General features: G+C 40.9%; 1 protein-coding gene across 1 annotated transcript in view; it reads left to right on the forward strand.

Moving 5' to 3' along the window:
* The window catches only part of aopep (aminopeptidase O (putative)), an 87,225-nt gene that overhangs the window by 63,500 nt on the left and 6,681 nt on the right, over nt 1–17,044 (forward strand). The window contains exons 15-17 of the mRNA XM_084946506.1: nt 7,286–7,402; nt 13,560–13,646; nt 13,736–13,884. Of these exons, the coding sequence (XP_084802632.1) occupies nt 7,286–7,402; nt 13,560–13,646; nt 13,736–13,876 (345 nt within the window). The 3' untranslated portion in view covers nt 13,877–13,884. The remainder of the gene's footprint in view (nt 1–7,285; nt 7,403–13,559; nt 13,647–13,735; nt 13,885–17,044) is intronic.

Consider the following 17,044-nt stretch of genomic DNA (forward strand, 5'->3'; position numbering starts at 1 on the left):
AAGGGCAGCATGTGACTCATAGATAACCTTTTAGTATCTCCTGTGTGTGTGTGTGTGTGGACTCCAATCCATTACCCAAAATTGGTTTACAAAACCTATGTCATCAGACCCTTTTGTAATGTCTTTTTGGACCTTGTGAACCCACAAGATTGCAGTATTATATCCTCACAGTGAATGAATTTATTCTTCTCCAGCCACTTATCATATTTATAGGGTCATCTCAATATTGCTGCACCTTCAGCTAAAGTCTCCCACACTTGTTCCACACCAGCAGAGACTTACCACTATTGTGTAACAGGGACCTTTTGCTAATAAGTGATCATGTGATGTTACAATTAAATAAAGCATTTCTTTCTGGGGAAGGTAGTAAGAGTCTGTTTTCACTGCACATCATTTCACTTGGTAGGAGTACACATTGAGAAGCAAAAACTGATTAAACAGTAAAAGTAAAGCAGCGGTTCAGAGATTTCAGAGAAGCGGTTGAAAACTTTCCAAAAAGTACCCAAGACACAGAAAGTTTCTTTCAAATTATTTGGTTTTATATTATTTTCTTGCCTTTTGATTACTATTTTATTCTCGGCCATCTGCCCTGTTTTTTTGTGGGTTTTTTTCTCTTGCACATTTTAATTTCGTGCAGCTGTATAGAGCAGTTACGAGCTAATTAATAGTGTAAGTGTGTGTGATGCTGTTTATGCTGTCATGTCTGTTGAGAGAACTTTAACAGCTGCTTGGTGTACTGTTCCTCTATCAAGCTCAGTCCTGCCACTATGGTTTGAGCAGATGTACATTTGGGCCTTTAAATCAACTGTTAAAAACAAATAGGCAAAAAGAGATAAAAGAAACAAGGAGGAGCTTTAATTGAAGGAGCCAGACACGTAGTTTGGAGCTCTGAAAGAAAGAGTGAAAGGCAGTTGGTATGGAGACGGGGAGCAGACAGTCATGGAGACAGAGGCAGAGGGAGAAAGAAAGGGAGGTGATCTGAGTAAAAGAAAGAGTGAAACCTTAGTACCTGAGTCGTGGGTTGAGGCCTTTAGCTGCTGGTGCCAGAATGTGTTTTTACGAGCCTGCGGTCAGACAGACATAAAAGGCAGCCGAGCGGCTGAATGGCATCACACACACGCACGTGCATGCACACACATGATTCAATGGCCTCTCAGAAATCACAGTTTGGTTTTATAATGTCACAGTTAGTCAATGTCTCCAACCCCCATAATGCAATGTGACTGAACAAGCAGCACATTCTCCCCTGTGGTACTGAGGTAGGTAGGGAGAGACGGAACTGAGGGGAAGTAATGGAGGAAAAGAAAGCATTTGTGTTAGTTCAGATCAAACTTTATTTAATATGGGACAAAATCACAAGTCAGAAATTTGATTTAAGAGACTTTATGATCTTCACATCACACAACTTTCTTTATGTTGAGGATATGGAACGCCCCCCAGAGCGGGGAGCAAGTCTGCAAGAATTTGTGGTCAACAGCAATGACACAGAATCAGTCTGCTATAAATTTCTGCTTAATGGGTTGGCAATTACACGCAGTTTGTGATAATGTTGCTATTAACTGAGAAACATTAGTGAAAATCAGAAGTATCTTGCAGTCTGCTGGAAATCCATTGCTGTCCTTCTTTAACTTAAGAATGGGGAAAATTCCCTCCATAATCCCTTACTTCTACAGTCTCGCTAGGGAAAACATTGGTTGCAACCGTGTGCAGTAAACTTGCAAATGGTTGCTTCGAAGACAGTGATCGGGTCTGCAATTACTCGCAGTCAGTTGCCATTTTCAAAGCAACTTGGGTACATCAAGATGGTGATAAAATGTTAATGATATATATTAATTCTAATGTACGTACATGTGTCTAATGTACAGTTTATTTTAATGTTGTAATTAACTTTGATAAATTGAAGGCAATAGATGGAAAAATTCAATCTTTTGCCAACTATTGTAAATTCCTTGCTGTTTACATACACAGAAATTCAAAGGAGCAGCTTAAATTCAGCCCAAACTTTATAAATTTGAAACAGAAATATATAATCCGTACCCTTTCAACAATACAGTTAGTTTAGTCTTGAAAGATAACTTCATAGAGGAATTACAACAAAACGGAAACAATAGAGGAACAACTTTTCAGTACTGCCTGGCTATAACTGATTTTTTATTTGTTTACATAGCTTGAGATGATTTGATCTACCGCATTTTTTCCATTTTTCAGGCTTTAATTTTAGTATAAAGTAATTCAGGATGTAGGACGTCTGTTTTGTCTGTCGTCTCCTTTCTGTTGTTTGCCTTTGTTTCCTGTAACTGTTGCTGTCGTCATTCCCCTTTTTATTTTTATTTACAGTTGTAATTGGTTGCACGCGTCTTATAATGGAGTGGAAGAAAAAAACACACCAATGAATAAAGTGCTAAAAAAAAAGGGGGTTATAGAAATAGAAGCATTTTTAAAAATTCAAATCAGAAAGCAGAAACGTGGGCGAAAGCAGGGATGAGTCACCCACCAGGGGTTACTTGAGGTTATTGCAGTAATGTGATTGTAAATGGTGATTGGCTGCTTGAGCTAAGGAGAATAAAAGAGGTAGAGATCCTGACCTGATTTAACACAGAAGATGTAAAGGTTATATTAATGTTTTGAATCTATTTGTGCATGCATAAAGGCTGCAGAAAATTGACATGGGCTCGCTGTCCTATGTACTGTACAGAACAAGAGTGCTGTTGCCATGGAAATGCTGAACAAGTGATGGATTGTTAGATAGGCACAGGAAGGATTTAAGATTTACCTTTTCTTAAAAGAAAAAAAACCCATTATTTTTGTTTATTTTTTCACAATTTTAAAGAAGGAGATGCAGTGGAGTCAGCTGCCCCTCGTTATGGCTCCTTATGGTGATCAGTATTAAGGATAGAAATCCCACAATAAAGCTTCTGTTGAGCTTCACATGATTTTGTGCTGTGCAAATGTGTTACACCGCAGCAGTAGTATGACTAATACAAGTCCCATAGTCCTATACACCCACACGTATGTACTGACACACACGCACACAAAATGTAGCTGCTTCTTTCTTTTGATTCTCAATTACTCTCAAACTCTAATTTTCTCCAACTCTTCCCGCTCTCATAGGAATACATGCACACAACTGTATATATACACACACACACACACGCACCTACACACAAGGCAATATATACCTTATTTCATTTATAGTTTGGGGTGGATATCATATCCTGTGTCTCATTGAGCTGTCAGTCACTGAGGCAAACAGTGTATATTTGCGCATACATGCGCTCACGTGGGTGCGTGTGTCATTGTTCTGTGGAGGTTTGGAGGTCAGTATGAGAGGAGACATTTCAGCAGCATATTTCCCAGAGGTTCTTGAAAGGTGTAATTCAGCATACAGCTGGTTTCAGATGACCCCTGTTAGTGGTTTGTAACAATGTGGAGTTTGTACATTGGTGCGTAGATTCATTTATGCGTAAAGTCTTTAGCGTGTATGTGGATGAATTGTGCGTTTGTGCATCTGAGAGGGAGCGACTGTGAACTGTCTCCCTCCTGACATTCCTTAATTTTAACAGACAGCATGGGAATGTAATGCTTCTTTAATTTGGTCAAATTCTTCTGTGTGTGTGTGTGTGTGTGTGTGTGTGTGTGTGTGTGTGTGTGTGTGTGTGTGTGTGTGTGTGTGTGTGTGTGTGTGGTGAATTTTTCACACAAATCATTGCGCTAGAGAGGGATATGTTTCCCCCGTCAGTGGGGTTTTCAGCACTGTACTATTAAGTGCTATTGTTAGGTACCAATGACCTAGCCTTGACGCAAGAGTGTGTGTGTGTGTGTGTTTGCTTTCTTCTATTAGCTGTTTGTGTTGGTGTGCCATTCTCTACCCATTAATAAGGGAGTACTCATCCGTAGAGTTCACCTTTTACCCACAACCGGTCTTTCTCTTCCTCTCTTTCATCCACTAACACACATGTCCACGCTCAGGCTACCCTGAAGTCAGAATTTCGTAAAAGCCCAGCAGTACAGCAGTTCTCAATCCATAATCCATATTTTAACATGAAACATAAAAGCGGATTAAACGCTTACCAAATTCTTATTATTCATCACATCATTGTGATAACATTAATGAGACCTTTTATATACATTTACATAATGTTATGTAAGTTGTACAGTCAGTCCTACAGGCGTAGGAGGAGACAGCATTGTGAATAAGTGCTATATCACTCACTTCAGATTTCCACCTGATACAGGCTTCTCAGGTTTGCTGATGGATGCTGCAAGGCTTAAAAGAAAATGAGTTAAAGCAAGTGGAGCAAGTAGCTACTCTTAACCAGGGGTTCCCATATCTCATATTTAAAAAGTCAGCATTTATTAAAGTATCAACACTTTAACATCACAGAAAGTTTTGGGTTTTTATTAAGCTACTTAAAAATGCTGTATATTCATGTTTCTTCCACTGCTCAACCAGTGCAATATGTAAAATATCCACCGACAATTTGTTGTCTTACTTTTGCATAATTGTTGGTTATCGCAAACACTCTGTAATAAATATAACCCCAGAATGAAATTGACAGGTTTTACAAATCTTTAAAATTTATACATTTTCACAAAGACCACAGTCATGTGGACAAACGATGCAAATCTGGTTTCCCCGTTTTAAAATAACTCGGTACACAACCACATACCTCAAATACAAGCAAAATATACACTTCAGGGTAAATTGTATAAGCCACAAACAACCCACTTTTTTCTTATGTTGCACCAACGTGAATGCAGCGTAGGTGTGTGGGAATTTTTTTGGTTTAAATTACACAAACCAATATGAAATGTTCCATACTAACCAGAACCTTTTAGACCAAATAAATACCTGCCCACAGAAGAAAAATAAATAGCCTTTTTTTAACCAGTGAACTTTCCCTGTTATTTTTTTCTGGCTTTAATTCAAGTCATTCAGTTAATTTTTTTTTTTTTTTTACAGACGGATCAGTGGGGGGAAAAAAATGGTCATGACTTTTTTTCCCCATAAGTCCCCCCCAAAAAATAATGACCAAAAAACAGTGGACCTAATCCTCTTCTGTAACTACCCCATCTAAAAGAGTGCTTGTAATTTAAAAAGTTTCCTTTTGTTTATAACTTTAAAAATTTTCCACCCAATTAAGTATCCACCGTTTAAAAAAAAAAAGGATTTGAATAAATAAATAAAATGCTCGAGGTAGGGAACTTGGCAAAAATGTGGATTTAGTATGGAATTGATTTAAGTAATTTAGGAGTTTTAAAGTTTTTAGTTGTAGAAGTAAAGATCCCTACCCAAGCACAGAGTAATCATGGGCTAACTAATTATGCACATAATAAGGTTTAAAAAAAGTGCAGTACTCTCCTCTGAAGAACAGACAGAAGGAGTATAAAGTAGCTTAAGTACTTTAGTAGCTGTTTGTGTTTTTGTTGAAGTATGCTAGATACTGTTGGTGTGGTGTGATGGTAACTTCACCATGGAGGTGACAACTGATGAGGGAGACGATCGTGTTTCAATGTGTACAGTGCGCGTGCGTGTGTGAGGGTAATAATAACAATGTAAGTTGGTTTGTAATGTACCATCACTGACCAGGAATTTGCTTTTGGAGACACTGTTGCAGACATATTGATTACCACCATGGCAACACAAATATATACAACACACAACAGGCTTTCACAGTCACCGCAGAGGGATGTGAGGAGAGAAAGAGTTAGAGAGAAAAAGACAAAGAAAGAGCTTGCTCCTCACTTTTCAAAGGGAAGGGTGGGAGAGTGAGAAGGATCATGGGTGGGCCCCAAAGAGACTCTTTAGAGATGGAGACGGCACTTTAGAAAACACTCAGCCTTCACAAATTGGAGGGAGGAAGGATGAGGAGCGAGGAGAGTCAATAGAGGGTGAAGAGAAAGACTGGATATCAGATTTTCCACAGAGCTGGATGATCGTCAGTATTTGTGTGTGTAGCAGCGATAGTAATGTTTGATTTGAATGTTTTCCAGCTTGAGTCTGAGTGTTATTCCCTCAGCTTCAACAGGTACATGCTAAAGTACTTCCTGGTTTTAGATCAGGTATTTCCCAGCAGCACTAAGGAGGTTGTTTACCATAAATAGCTTTCAACAGACTGCACAAATGTAGCTATTCATCATGCATTTGCTGGCTGCGTTCACCTCAATAGAAAGAGGTAATCGTATCCAGAAAGAGCAGAATGTGGCTTTCTCCTCTGTGTCACTTTCTCTTCACTTCCACGCACGATGCCTCTCTCAGTTGCGCACGCACGCACGCACGCACACACACACACACACACACACACACACACACACACACACACACATACAGCCACTTCATACTTATTTTCACATTAGTCTCTACGGGGCCTTCAGCCATTAATTGTGTCCCAGACTGGGACCACAGAAGAAGTGTGGCCGGTAGTGCTGGGTGTATCCAAGAGAGAGGCAGGCAAGGCTGGGCACAGCTGTCTCTGGAGGAGGAAGCCACTCTCTCATATCGTTGCCCACATCCATCCTCAGAATACTCATCTAAACTCACTGTCCCTGAAGATGGCAATCACAAGAAGAAAATAGATTGTTTCCTTCAGGTCTACCTCAGGATAACACAAGCAATATATGCACGATTATGAAGCAGCAGTCAGGCATTTAGTTTTTCCTGAAAACCTTTTAGTCTCTGACATTGATACAGTGGGGGATTTCACTGCAGTCTCGCAGCCTACGAGCATAAACGTTGTCGAAGATGCCCCCCCCCCCCCCCCCGCCCAAAAGTGTGTTCCTGAACAGTGCTCCTCTGAGTTTCTCTACAATAGAACAAAATCAAAAAAGACAACTTAATTTCTTTGCCCTAATATTTTCCGTTCATCTGTTTTTGCCTATTCTGTAATATTTCCCAGCTGTACAAGATTCACTTGATTTACCATATTTATTTAATTACCACTTCAGCTGTTTTATTATTCCACCATTTCCTGTTTGAAAGGCGGCATTAATTGCCTGACTTTTATTGATGTATTTTTTTTTCATCAAAGCTTTCATATCACGGAGGAGAAAATCTAACCCGCGGAAAATAATGCAAATGTGCTTATGTGTGGGTGCACAGGATCCAACATGTAAATGATTCAGCTAGTCTTGATAATTTTTGCAAGTTTGGTAATTTGAAGCTGCTGGTGTAAGGAAAATGTGAGTTTTTTCACCCCCTTGTATTATTTAATAATGCCTCAATATGTTTTATGAGGCTGGCTAGATTAGTCAGAGCTATTAATATCATAAACCGTTGTCTCCTCAGCTGACGTCGGACCAGCTAGTGATGCTTCTGGAGCTTCTGTTGGAGGAATCGGAGTTAAACGTGGCATCACTGCGTGCTCTGCAGAGAACCTACAGTCTGCAGAATCAGGACGCTGAGGTAAGACCACACACTCGCTTATTCACTCATACAAACGCAGACACATGCTCAGACAAGTGAGCATATTCACCCAACATTTACAATCCCCTCTGATAATAAAAGTAGCTTTCCTCTCCGTGCACATCTTAAAGCATGGCACTTAGTAATGTGTTGTAAATTCTGTTGTAAGAGCTCTCTTCTTTACAGCAGCCATTACTGACTAAATCCCACAAGTATTTGCTTCATTTTTTAATGTTGAACAAAGTTCCTTAATGGTACTGTTAACAGTGTTTGCCTGTGTGTGTGTGTGTGTGTGTGTGTGTGTGTGTGTGTGTGTGTGTGTGTGTGTGTGTGTGTGTGTGTGCATACTTTTCACTGTTTGTACTCTCTGGCTATGTGTGTATGTATGTGTGTGCGGATGATCCAGTGCTTCCTCTCAGTACAGGAGCGCTGTGAAAACACAGCTGTGCCCGTGCCTGTAAACTGTCCACGCTGACTTCCATCATTAACACATGGCCTCTCTTGAAAAGAAAAAATTGATACATATTTAGGTTTTTTACGAGTTATTATTAGTTATATGAGCTGTTTTGTTGGGGCGGTAATGTATATAATGGAGCTCAAATGTTCTGTTATATAGAGGCTGCTCAATTGTGGTGCATTTGCGCTCATTTACTTGCTGGAATCTGAAATCATAAAGGCGTGATTTTCCCTAACAGGTCCACGTAGCAAGTAGTGTGTTGGAAGCTGGAAACATTCCTTAGGGATTTTGGTCCATATTGACATGATAGCATCACACAGTTGCTGCAAATCCATGATGTGAAACCACATCCCAAAGGTGCTCTATAGGATTGAGATCTGGTGACTGTGTTGGTCATTTGAGTGCAGTGAACTGATTATCTTGTTCAAGAAACCAGTTTGAGATGAGCTGAAGTTTGTGAAATGGTGCGTTATCCTGCTGGATACACTGTCTTCACGAAAGAATGGACATGATCAGCAACAGTACTCAGGTAGAATGTGGAATTTAAGCAATGCTCAGCTGGTACTAAGGGGACTGAAGGGTGCCAAGAAAATCACCCACAACATTACACCACCAGCATCAGCCTGAATTATTGATACAAGGCAGGATGGAATCATACTTTCATGTTGTTTATACCAAATTCTGGCCTTACTTTCCAAATGTTGCAGAAGAATTCGAGTCATTGTTTTATTTTTTAAGCTTCTGTTGTCCAGCAAACTATAGTTTCCTGTCCTTAGCTGACATGAGTGGCACCACTTGTAGTCTTCTGCTGCTGCAGCACATCTGCTTCAAGGTTTGATGTGTTGTGGCATGCTCTTTTGCATACCTTGATTGTAACGAGTGTTTATTTGAGTTACTGTTGTCTTCCTGGGCATTCTCCTCAGACCTTTGGCATCAACAAGGCATTATTGTCCATATTTTCAGTTTTTCAACCCTGGAGATGGTTATGTGGGAAAATCCCTGTAGAATATATTTCACTCACTAATCTAGCCAGCCTCAAACATTTCTGAAATATCCCGTGTTCAAAGTCCCTTAAATCACTTTTCTTCCCCATTCTAATGCTTGGTTTGATTTTCAGCAGGTTATGTTGACCATGTCTACTCAGTCAAGATGACTTGTTGGCCTACACCCCAATATTTCCAAGATAAAGCTGGAAATAAATGGAAACTTAAAAGCTCCATCTGAGACCCATTAAACTCATCTTTATTTAGTAGGTTGCAGAGGTAATGTGAGGATTTGAATGTGGTTGTAAATGGAGCATTGCTCAGTCTACATTCTTCAGCTGCAAGTAGGTGGAGGGCGCGGCAACATCTGCTGCACAAATAAAAAAAAGTCAAAAACTTCTGTTAAGAGTGTGATTGCTTAAAAGAAAGGTAGTCTTTGGTTCCTTTCTTGACCTTTCTGATTTTCAATTTAAACTTTAGCAAGTGATCTTAACCTACATGCCTAAATACATTGTAGTTGCTGCCATGTGATTGGGCAGTTAGATATTTGTATTGACGAACATGTGAATAGGTGTACCTAGATGCATCCTAGGTATACCCAATCAGAATTCTCAACTGGCACTACCCCTCAAGTCAGGCTTCCAACTCGGGAAGTCGGAGCAGCCCCGCCACCCTCACTTATTCATCCAAGATGATGGCAGTACATGTAAACATTAGCAAAACTGTAAAAACTCTAGACTTCTACTGATATATATTTGTGACTGGCAAAGCTGACTAAGCCATATGCAGGGCTAGGCTCGATTGTGCTGTGTTGCTAGTGATAAGTAGCTGTACCTTGCTACCAAACAAATCCTGTTTTTCATTAGTTTTCTGATGTTCCTTTTGGAACACGTTCAACTCGGGAGTGACGTCACTTCCAGCTCCGACATCTGACTTCCGAGGCAAATGGAACGCAGTAAAAGTGGGTGTATTTCAGTAACTCGTCTGTAGTTCATTGTCTTATTTTCACTTCTAGTAATCCACCTCGTGGTCTCAGTCTGAGGTCACTGTGTGTTTGGCCTTGAGTCCAGCTTTTTACACGTAGACCTCTTTAGTCAGACTTCCTGGCAGATGAAAGTAGATTCCCATCTGCAATTTCCAGGAAAAAAAACTTTAAGTGTTTGCTAAAAATATGCAGGGCCATTACGCACATAGTCATGCATGGAAAAACACTCACCTACATACACACACACTCACTCACTCACACAAGCATACCTGCACACACCTGTCTGAAGGCAATGGGCCAGTCCTAATGTCAGTAATCTCATTCAGAAGAGGTTAATCACCTACGTCTCTCCATATAAACGTGCCCATTTATTCTCTCTGTCCAGAGGTCTTTTTTTTCCCCCTTACTTTTTCTGTGTCCTCTTCTCACGCAGCTTTGCATTGTCTGCTGCCACTTTCATCGCAGAGGATTGATGATTGATCTGTTTAAAATAAATACAGGACTGAGTGCAGTCGAGCCCTCTGCAGCTCTTCGGTGTTTACCTGATGGAGAAAGAGCTTTTCAGAGTGAATGAATATTGGGTGATATGAATAGCTGTTATGACTTCTAAAAAGGCCGTTAGTAATGCCGTGACTCTGAATGCATTGTGAAACAACTGATTGATCACTTGAAGATAGACGTGTATTATCAGCCCTTAGCAGCCTATAGTAAACCCCCAGCTGTTCCTCTTATATAGCAGCATGACATTACATGTTATATATGTAACACAGAGGGCGGTCGAACAAAGTTTCACACAGTCAAAGTGGAGTGAAGTTTACATGAGATGCTGCACAAAGCAACAGAAGACTAAAAGGTCTGGACTAAAGGTGCTTTCAAGACTGGCGTGCAAACTTGAGTTTCCGTGTGTGTGTGATTTGCGTAAGCATGTACACAATAGTGAAAGGAAATACGTGGCTGACCACTGGTGTGCGTGCTGTCGGAATGCTTTGTCTACGGCGTCAGTGACCATGAATATGTGTGCGAGTGTGTCTGTGAGCTGGGGCATGTGTTTGCATGTATGAGACCAAGTGCGTGACTTTGGCCCTCTTCCTTTCATATGAGCCTCATGTGATGTGAGATGCTGTGTGCAGTGATGGGAATTGAGAACCGGTCTCAGATTGTCCAAACCATTTGACAGTTGCTGCTAAGCTTATAAATTCCCTTGTTGTGTATTGTTAGACTTATTGGTGCAGAGCTTTTGCACACCTGAGTCACATGCAAACCTTAAAAAACACAGTTTCTACACTCCGTACAGGCTTGGAGATAATACAACAGTGAGGCTGAAAATCTGCACAAGCTTACTGTGTTCCCACACAGGAAATTGATTAGGAATGGTTCAAGTGCTCTGATGAAGACTGGTATCAGTCTTAATGAGATCGATCCTTACCTGTGTGATGCTACATGAGCACGTGAACATGCAATTCAATTGCGCCACAGTGCACATGCACATATGGAGCATTATCTGAGACTATAACTGGCCTTATTGTGCAAGCGTGATGCTAGGATTAGGTTTACTGCAGTCACTGGCGACTTCACCGAACCACATCAAGAACTGGGAACATGCGGAGCCGAGGAGAAGAGACAACAGAACAAGGCAAAAGAGTTATTACCAAGGGTCATCTAAAAAGAAGTAAATCTCAAGTTTATTTGTGTGCTTTAATCCAAAGGACTTCAAAGGACTTCACTGGCTCATATTAGACTGGAAACAAAAAACAGCTCCTCAAATGGGCAAAAAAAACCCACCCCAGTTTCAAAAATAAAAACCTAGGGGAGGGAAATTCCTTGTAGACTTAATAGATGCCACTGGGCAAACAACATAAATAAAGCGTAATGGTTAAAGTAGTATAAAAAAAATGATAAAAAGGCAAAAATTTACAAAGAAAAGAGATAAATGGATAGTTCATTAAGTTTTTATTTTGTCGTTAGAAAACCAGATCCCACTCACATACACAGTTACACTAGCTTTACCAAAAGGTCTCCTAATAGCAGCTCTAAGGCTCTCTTGTATACATTTGTCTCATCCCCTTGCTTCATTTTTATGGAACTGGTATAAAATTTGGGAAAATCCTTCGTGAGGAAAGAGAATATTTCCCAAAATGCTGGTATGCAGTATGAGCATTCGCATCTTTGCTCCATGCGTGTTTTTGTGTGAGACGTGAAAGTTTGTTCATCGTGTTAAGAGCGCACACACAGACGCTGTTCCTCGATTGTGAGGAGGATTTGGGGGGGAGAGGGGAGGTTTGCAGTAATAAATGAAGGAATGTCACTGTGTAATTGCATGTGCTGTCAGAGAGAGGGGCCCAGCGAGAGGAAACGGGAGGGGGAAGAAAAAAAAAGGAGGGTAAGGAGAGGTGCACCAGGCAGCTGCTCTGCCCCCGGGCTCTCCCCAGGAATGTAACCCAGCATGGGGAACAGCTGCCGGGGCTACGCAGGCCAGAAGGGCAGGGCTGGCACCAGAGGCTACGCATGCTGTACACGCTCATGCGCGCACACCCACCAATGCAGACGCACACGGACGTTCCAGTGCGGGGTAGAAGAGCATTACTCTTAATTTGCTTTCTGCTCTGGGATTCTCACTGCCTTCCAGAATAAAGCTGAAAATAAATGGAAAAGGATTTTAAAAATCTGGATGAAAGAGCAACTTCAAAGCTCCATCTGAGACCTGTTTAACTCGTCTTTATTTAGTCTGTTGCAGAGGTAATGTGAGGATTTGAATGTGGTTGTAAATAGAGCATTGCTCCGACTCCATTCTTAAGCTGCACAAGTAGGTGGAGGCCAGGGCCACATTTGCACAAGCAAAGCAAAAACTCCTATTAAGAGTGTGACTGCTTAAAAAAAAAGGTAGAGTCTATTAGTTCTTTTCTAGAATACACTATCTCAAAATGAATATCTGTACTGCTCCTTTAGAAATGCCCAAAGCCTGAGGTGTTGAAATAGAATCAATCTCCAGAAATCCCACGCTTGGTCACTGTACTGCCCAAAGGACCAGTTTATCATCCTGAGTGTGCTGAGATAGTTATGGAGAAGACTGAAACACCCACAAAAAAATCAGCCAGGGGAAACTGTCAGGCTTTAAAGTAGCGACAGTTCTTTAAAACATTTTTCATCCACATTTCCTTTTTCAAATCGCTCTTCTGTCTCTTTTATCATCTGTGTCTGCCTGTATATCCATACACGCACTTGCTGCAGATCCATGCACGGTCGCACATGTTCACGTGCACGCTTGGAGCAGATGATGAAGGATGATGGCTGAGGCAGGGACAGAGCCAGTCTCTGATCTCTCCTGTAACCGCGGCAACAGAGCTCCTATTGATCCTCTGGAAGAAAGGCCAAGCGTTAGCTTCCATGCGCACACAAGTGCACACATGCACGCGTTCAGTAGAAATACACCTCGACACACACGCACATGTGGAATTAAATCAAACTTTTTACTTTTTACTTGAACTTTAGACTGTTTCGGAAAGAAAATCATCTCAGTCTTCTTAAATATTAAATATATTAAACCTCCGATTGTGGATGACTCAGTCCACAGGCTCCCAGCTTGAGCTGTTTTGGTTAATCACATGTTTGAATTCACTGGCTACAAGCAGGAAAATATATCTGTCAAAGTGGCGAATGCAAAAAAAACCAAACTTAGGAGTCAGTTGTTCCTCAAAATCATTACTGTGTACAATCTTCTGTCTTGGTTTGCAGGTCCGACATCGCTGGTGTGAACTTGTGGTCAAACACGCGTACGCTCAGGCTTACGGAGATGTGGAGCACTTTCTGATTCATGACCAAGTAAATACGCACAGCTGTGAAGCCTTTATCTGATTCAACCTGAGAAAAAATAAACTAAATAAACAGTTTTTTGTGTATGTGTGCTCCAGGCCATGGGTGTGTATCTGTACGGCGAGCTGATGGTTCAGGAGGACCCTGAGCAGCAGGCTCTGGCGCGTCACTGCCTCTCACTAGTCCAGGGAGAGATGGACCAATCGGCACGCAGAGTGGTGGAAGAGATGGTCCTATAACAGCAGAGGTGATGTCTTATTTTCAGTTCTTCATTCCAGATGCTGTCAAACATATTGGCCTTTATTTTTATGAATGCTGTTGTTCTGAGATAAAGTATGTAATAAATTTAACCTGACTGAAAACTTTCCGACAGCATAATTAGTTTTCCTTTTTCATCTTCTTTTTTTGCTCTCGTTATTGCATAATTGGTTTCTCCTCAACTCAGAGGAATTCTGGTTTAATCGTAATTTTAGTGGCTTTCACTGGCACAGAACGGTGGGAATTCTCCAAACAAGCCAAATAAGAAATATAAACTATATTTGCTTAGGTTTATAAAATAAGACTACAAGTTACCCGCTCAGGGATTTGGTGGCTTTTTATTTGGAGCTCAGACTGCAACAGGATGCTTTAATAGCTCGGCGAGTTGCTTGAACCATACACGGGAAAAAGAACCAGTAATCAATACTTTGTTATCTTTTGAAGTTTTTAAATATTTCTCGGCTACAAAGCCACTATCTTTATCTCATAGTTGACCTTCTAGCCTGAAATGGAGTCTGTAAAAGAAAGCTTTGTGTTGAATTGATCCTGATTCCATCTACCCCAGCGGACAGTCCGCACTTGAGTCACTTGGCTACTTTTACTGCACATTCCTTCCTGAGCTTATTGAGTGTGTATGCACATGTGTGTTTGTACACTTTTCCGTGGTTTCACAGCAGCGCCGTCAGGATGTGTTTGTCAGAGAAGGAATTTGGGAATGTGTTCCTCAAACAAATGAGGGGGAAGACAGAAAAAAAGAGAGAGAGGGGGAACGGGTCAGTGAGCATTTTCTGACGGGCTCAGGATGGTCTCTACTCGATGTGGAGGCATTTTCATACTCTTGACCCTGAAATTCCTCCTGCGTGTACGTGTGTGTGTGTATGCAGAACCACAACTGTCAACCACTGGGCTTTTGGATGACTCCGTACAGTGAGGGGTGCATTGGTCTGACTCTAAATGAAGGAGAGAGGAAAAAATGGTTTAGTGAGAGAAAGAAGGAAGAGAAGGAGCAGAAGAGAGGACAGGGCTCTTTGAAGCTGCTGATCTTTTCATAACAGTCCTGTTATTACTGACATTAATAATGAATAATGAGACGAGGCAATTAAGTGGATCTAGGGTTGACAGTTGAAGTAAAGCAACCCAACTATTCTTCAAAATATTATTAGAGTGCTGTAGTATGTTATGAATAGTGTTATAAAATCTTATTAACTTTCAAGCGAAATACCCTGAGATTATAGCTTTACTTTCAAAAGTGCAAATAACTGAACTGAATTGAAGTTATGGCCACAAGGACACAAGATATTATTTTGCTACTGTTTTTAAAAGGCATGAAAAGCTGGATCGTGAAAAAGTAATTCTTAGTGAAAATTTGTTCAATTTTTACTCAAAATAGCAGCTAATCTGTTTTAGCGAACTTGTCAGTGTTGTCAGGCTACAACTAATACTAGATGTTTTCTTAAAAATCGTATGGTCTGTGGTTGCTCCCATAGCTCGGTTGGCAAAGAACGAGACCCGTGTGTTGAAGCCAAGACTTTACTCCTCGAGTCTAGACTAGCGATCCTTTTTCTCCATGGCATTTCCTCTCCAGCAAAGACATCGGAAGCCAGTCAGAAAACAGTCGATTTACTGGTCGATCTACGTCCTTAGCTTCACCTGGTCACGAACTGTGTGGGTAGTGACTGCAAGAATGAGATCGTGGATACAAGCGGTGGAAGTAAGCTTTCTCAGAGGGGTGCCTGTGCCCTCCCTAGGAAATAAGGTGAGGAGCTCAGTCCTTGGGGAGGGACTCCAAATTGAAGGAGCATCTAATTAGGTTGCCTCATGGGTGAGGTGCTCTGTCCTACCTGGAAAGAACCCCAGGGTAGACCCAGGACATGCTGAAGAGATTATATCTCCTGCCTAGCTTGGGAATGCCTCTGTGTTCCCCTAGGACCGACCCCAGATGAGCAGCAGAAAGTGGAGGGAAGCAATAAGCAAATGAAAACAAAAAATATTAAATATAAATTAAATGGTTTGTTAAAAGCTTAAAAATCTCAACAATCTTCTAATTAGTGGGATTGCCAATGGCCTGATCCAGAGATCCATTATAATTTTGGAGAAAAGTATAAACAAAGTGACCCATTTTAATACAGAAACAATAACCCCCACCCCACACACACACACACAGAAATCTATAGAGAAACCTCGAGGGCCACTCACAGTTTTTACACCATGTTGATGAGTTATGGTTTTGACTTCATAAGCTGTTTCTCTGGAGGTGGCCCTGAGGGAAGTTTTACACAACTGCTGCTTAACTGACACAGGTGTCAACAGGTGCTGATAGCTGACAAGCTAGGATCTATTTTGATTTCATCATCTGATTGGAAGATTTGAATCTCCTCTTGCTCTCATTCTGATTGGAGGACACTTCTGATAGTTTTTCTTTGCAAAAACTTCTCAGTCTGTGTCTCAGCCAAGCGACTGAATCTGATTATAGAGCCAACGTGATTATAGAGCCCTGCTTGGGATTGCACACATTTTCACCATATTTAAATAGTTTTATCCACAAAGACCCTACACTGACTGACAGGAAGCAGTAAGAAGACAGATATGCTCTAAAATGTGTGGAATTTTCAAAATAAAAGCCTTCAATTAGCAGTAGCAAGTCCATCCATCCACTTATCAAATTCAGGGTTAAAATAAAATCTTCCAGATATGTTTTTTATTTATGTATTTATTTTATTTTATTGAGATTTCTAATCCATGTGTTTCAAAATAAAAACCCGAAACTCGAGTGTTCAAGTATGAAGCTGCTGATTTTTGGTGGCTTTTTATTTGTTCAGATTTGACATTTACTTTTAAGGCAAAATACAAATACTGCTAAACCCAGTCACATTTCTTTATGCCCCACCCTTTCATTCACACACATCAGGTAGCTTTGTTGCTACACTAAGTGTAAGGTCAGGGGGAGCGTCAGCAACCTCGGTCAACACAGGATGCATCATGAGGTGCTGCTAAACAGTTGTCCACATCATCCTGAGTGACTTACAGCACTAAATCCTATTTTAAGCCATGACCGAGACGGGCTTTTATCTTCACACACGCACACACTCTGAGAAAGCTTTATGCATTTGCACCGGATGTGAAAGGCTTTCTCGACAAGTGCTTGGCAT

Source organism: Perissodus microlepis, chromosome 12 (assembly GCF_051167445.1).
Source record: "Perissodus microlepis isolate ML-2025 ecotype Zambia chromosome 12, ASM5116744v1, whole genome shotgun sequence".
NCBI classification, from domain to species: Eukaryota; Metazoa; Chordata; class Actinopteri; order Cichliformes; family Cichlidae; genus Perissodus; species Perissodus microlepis.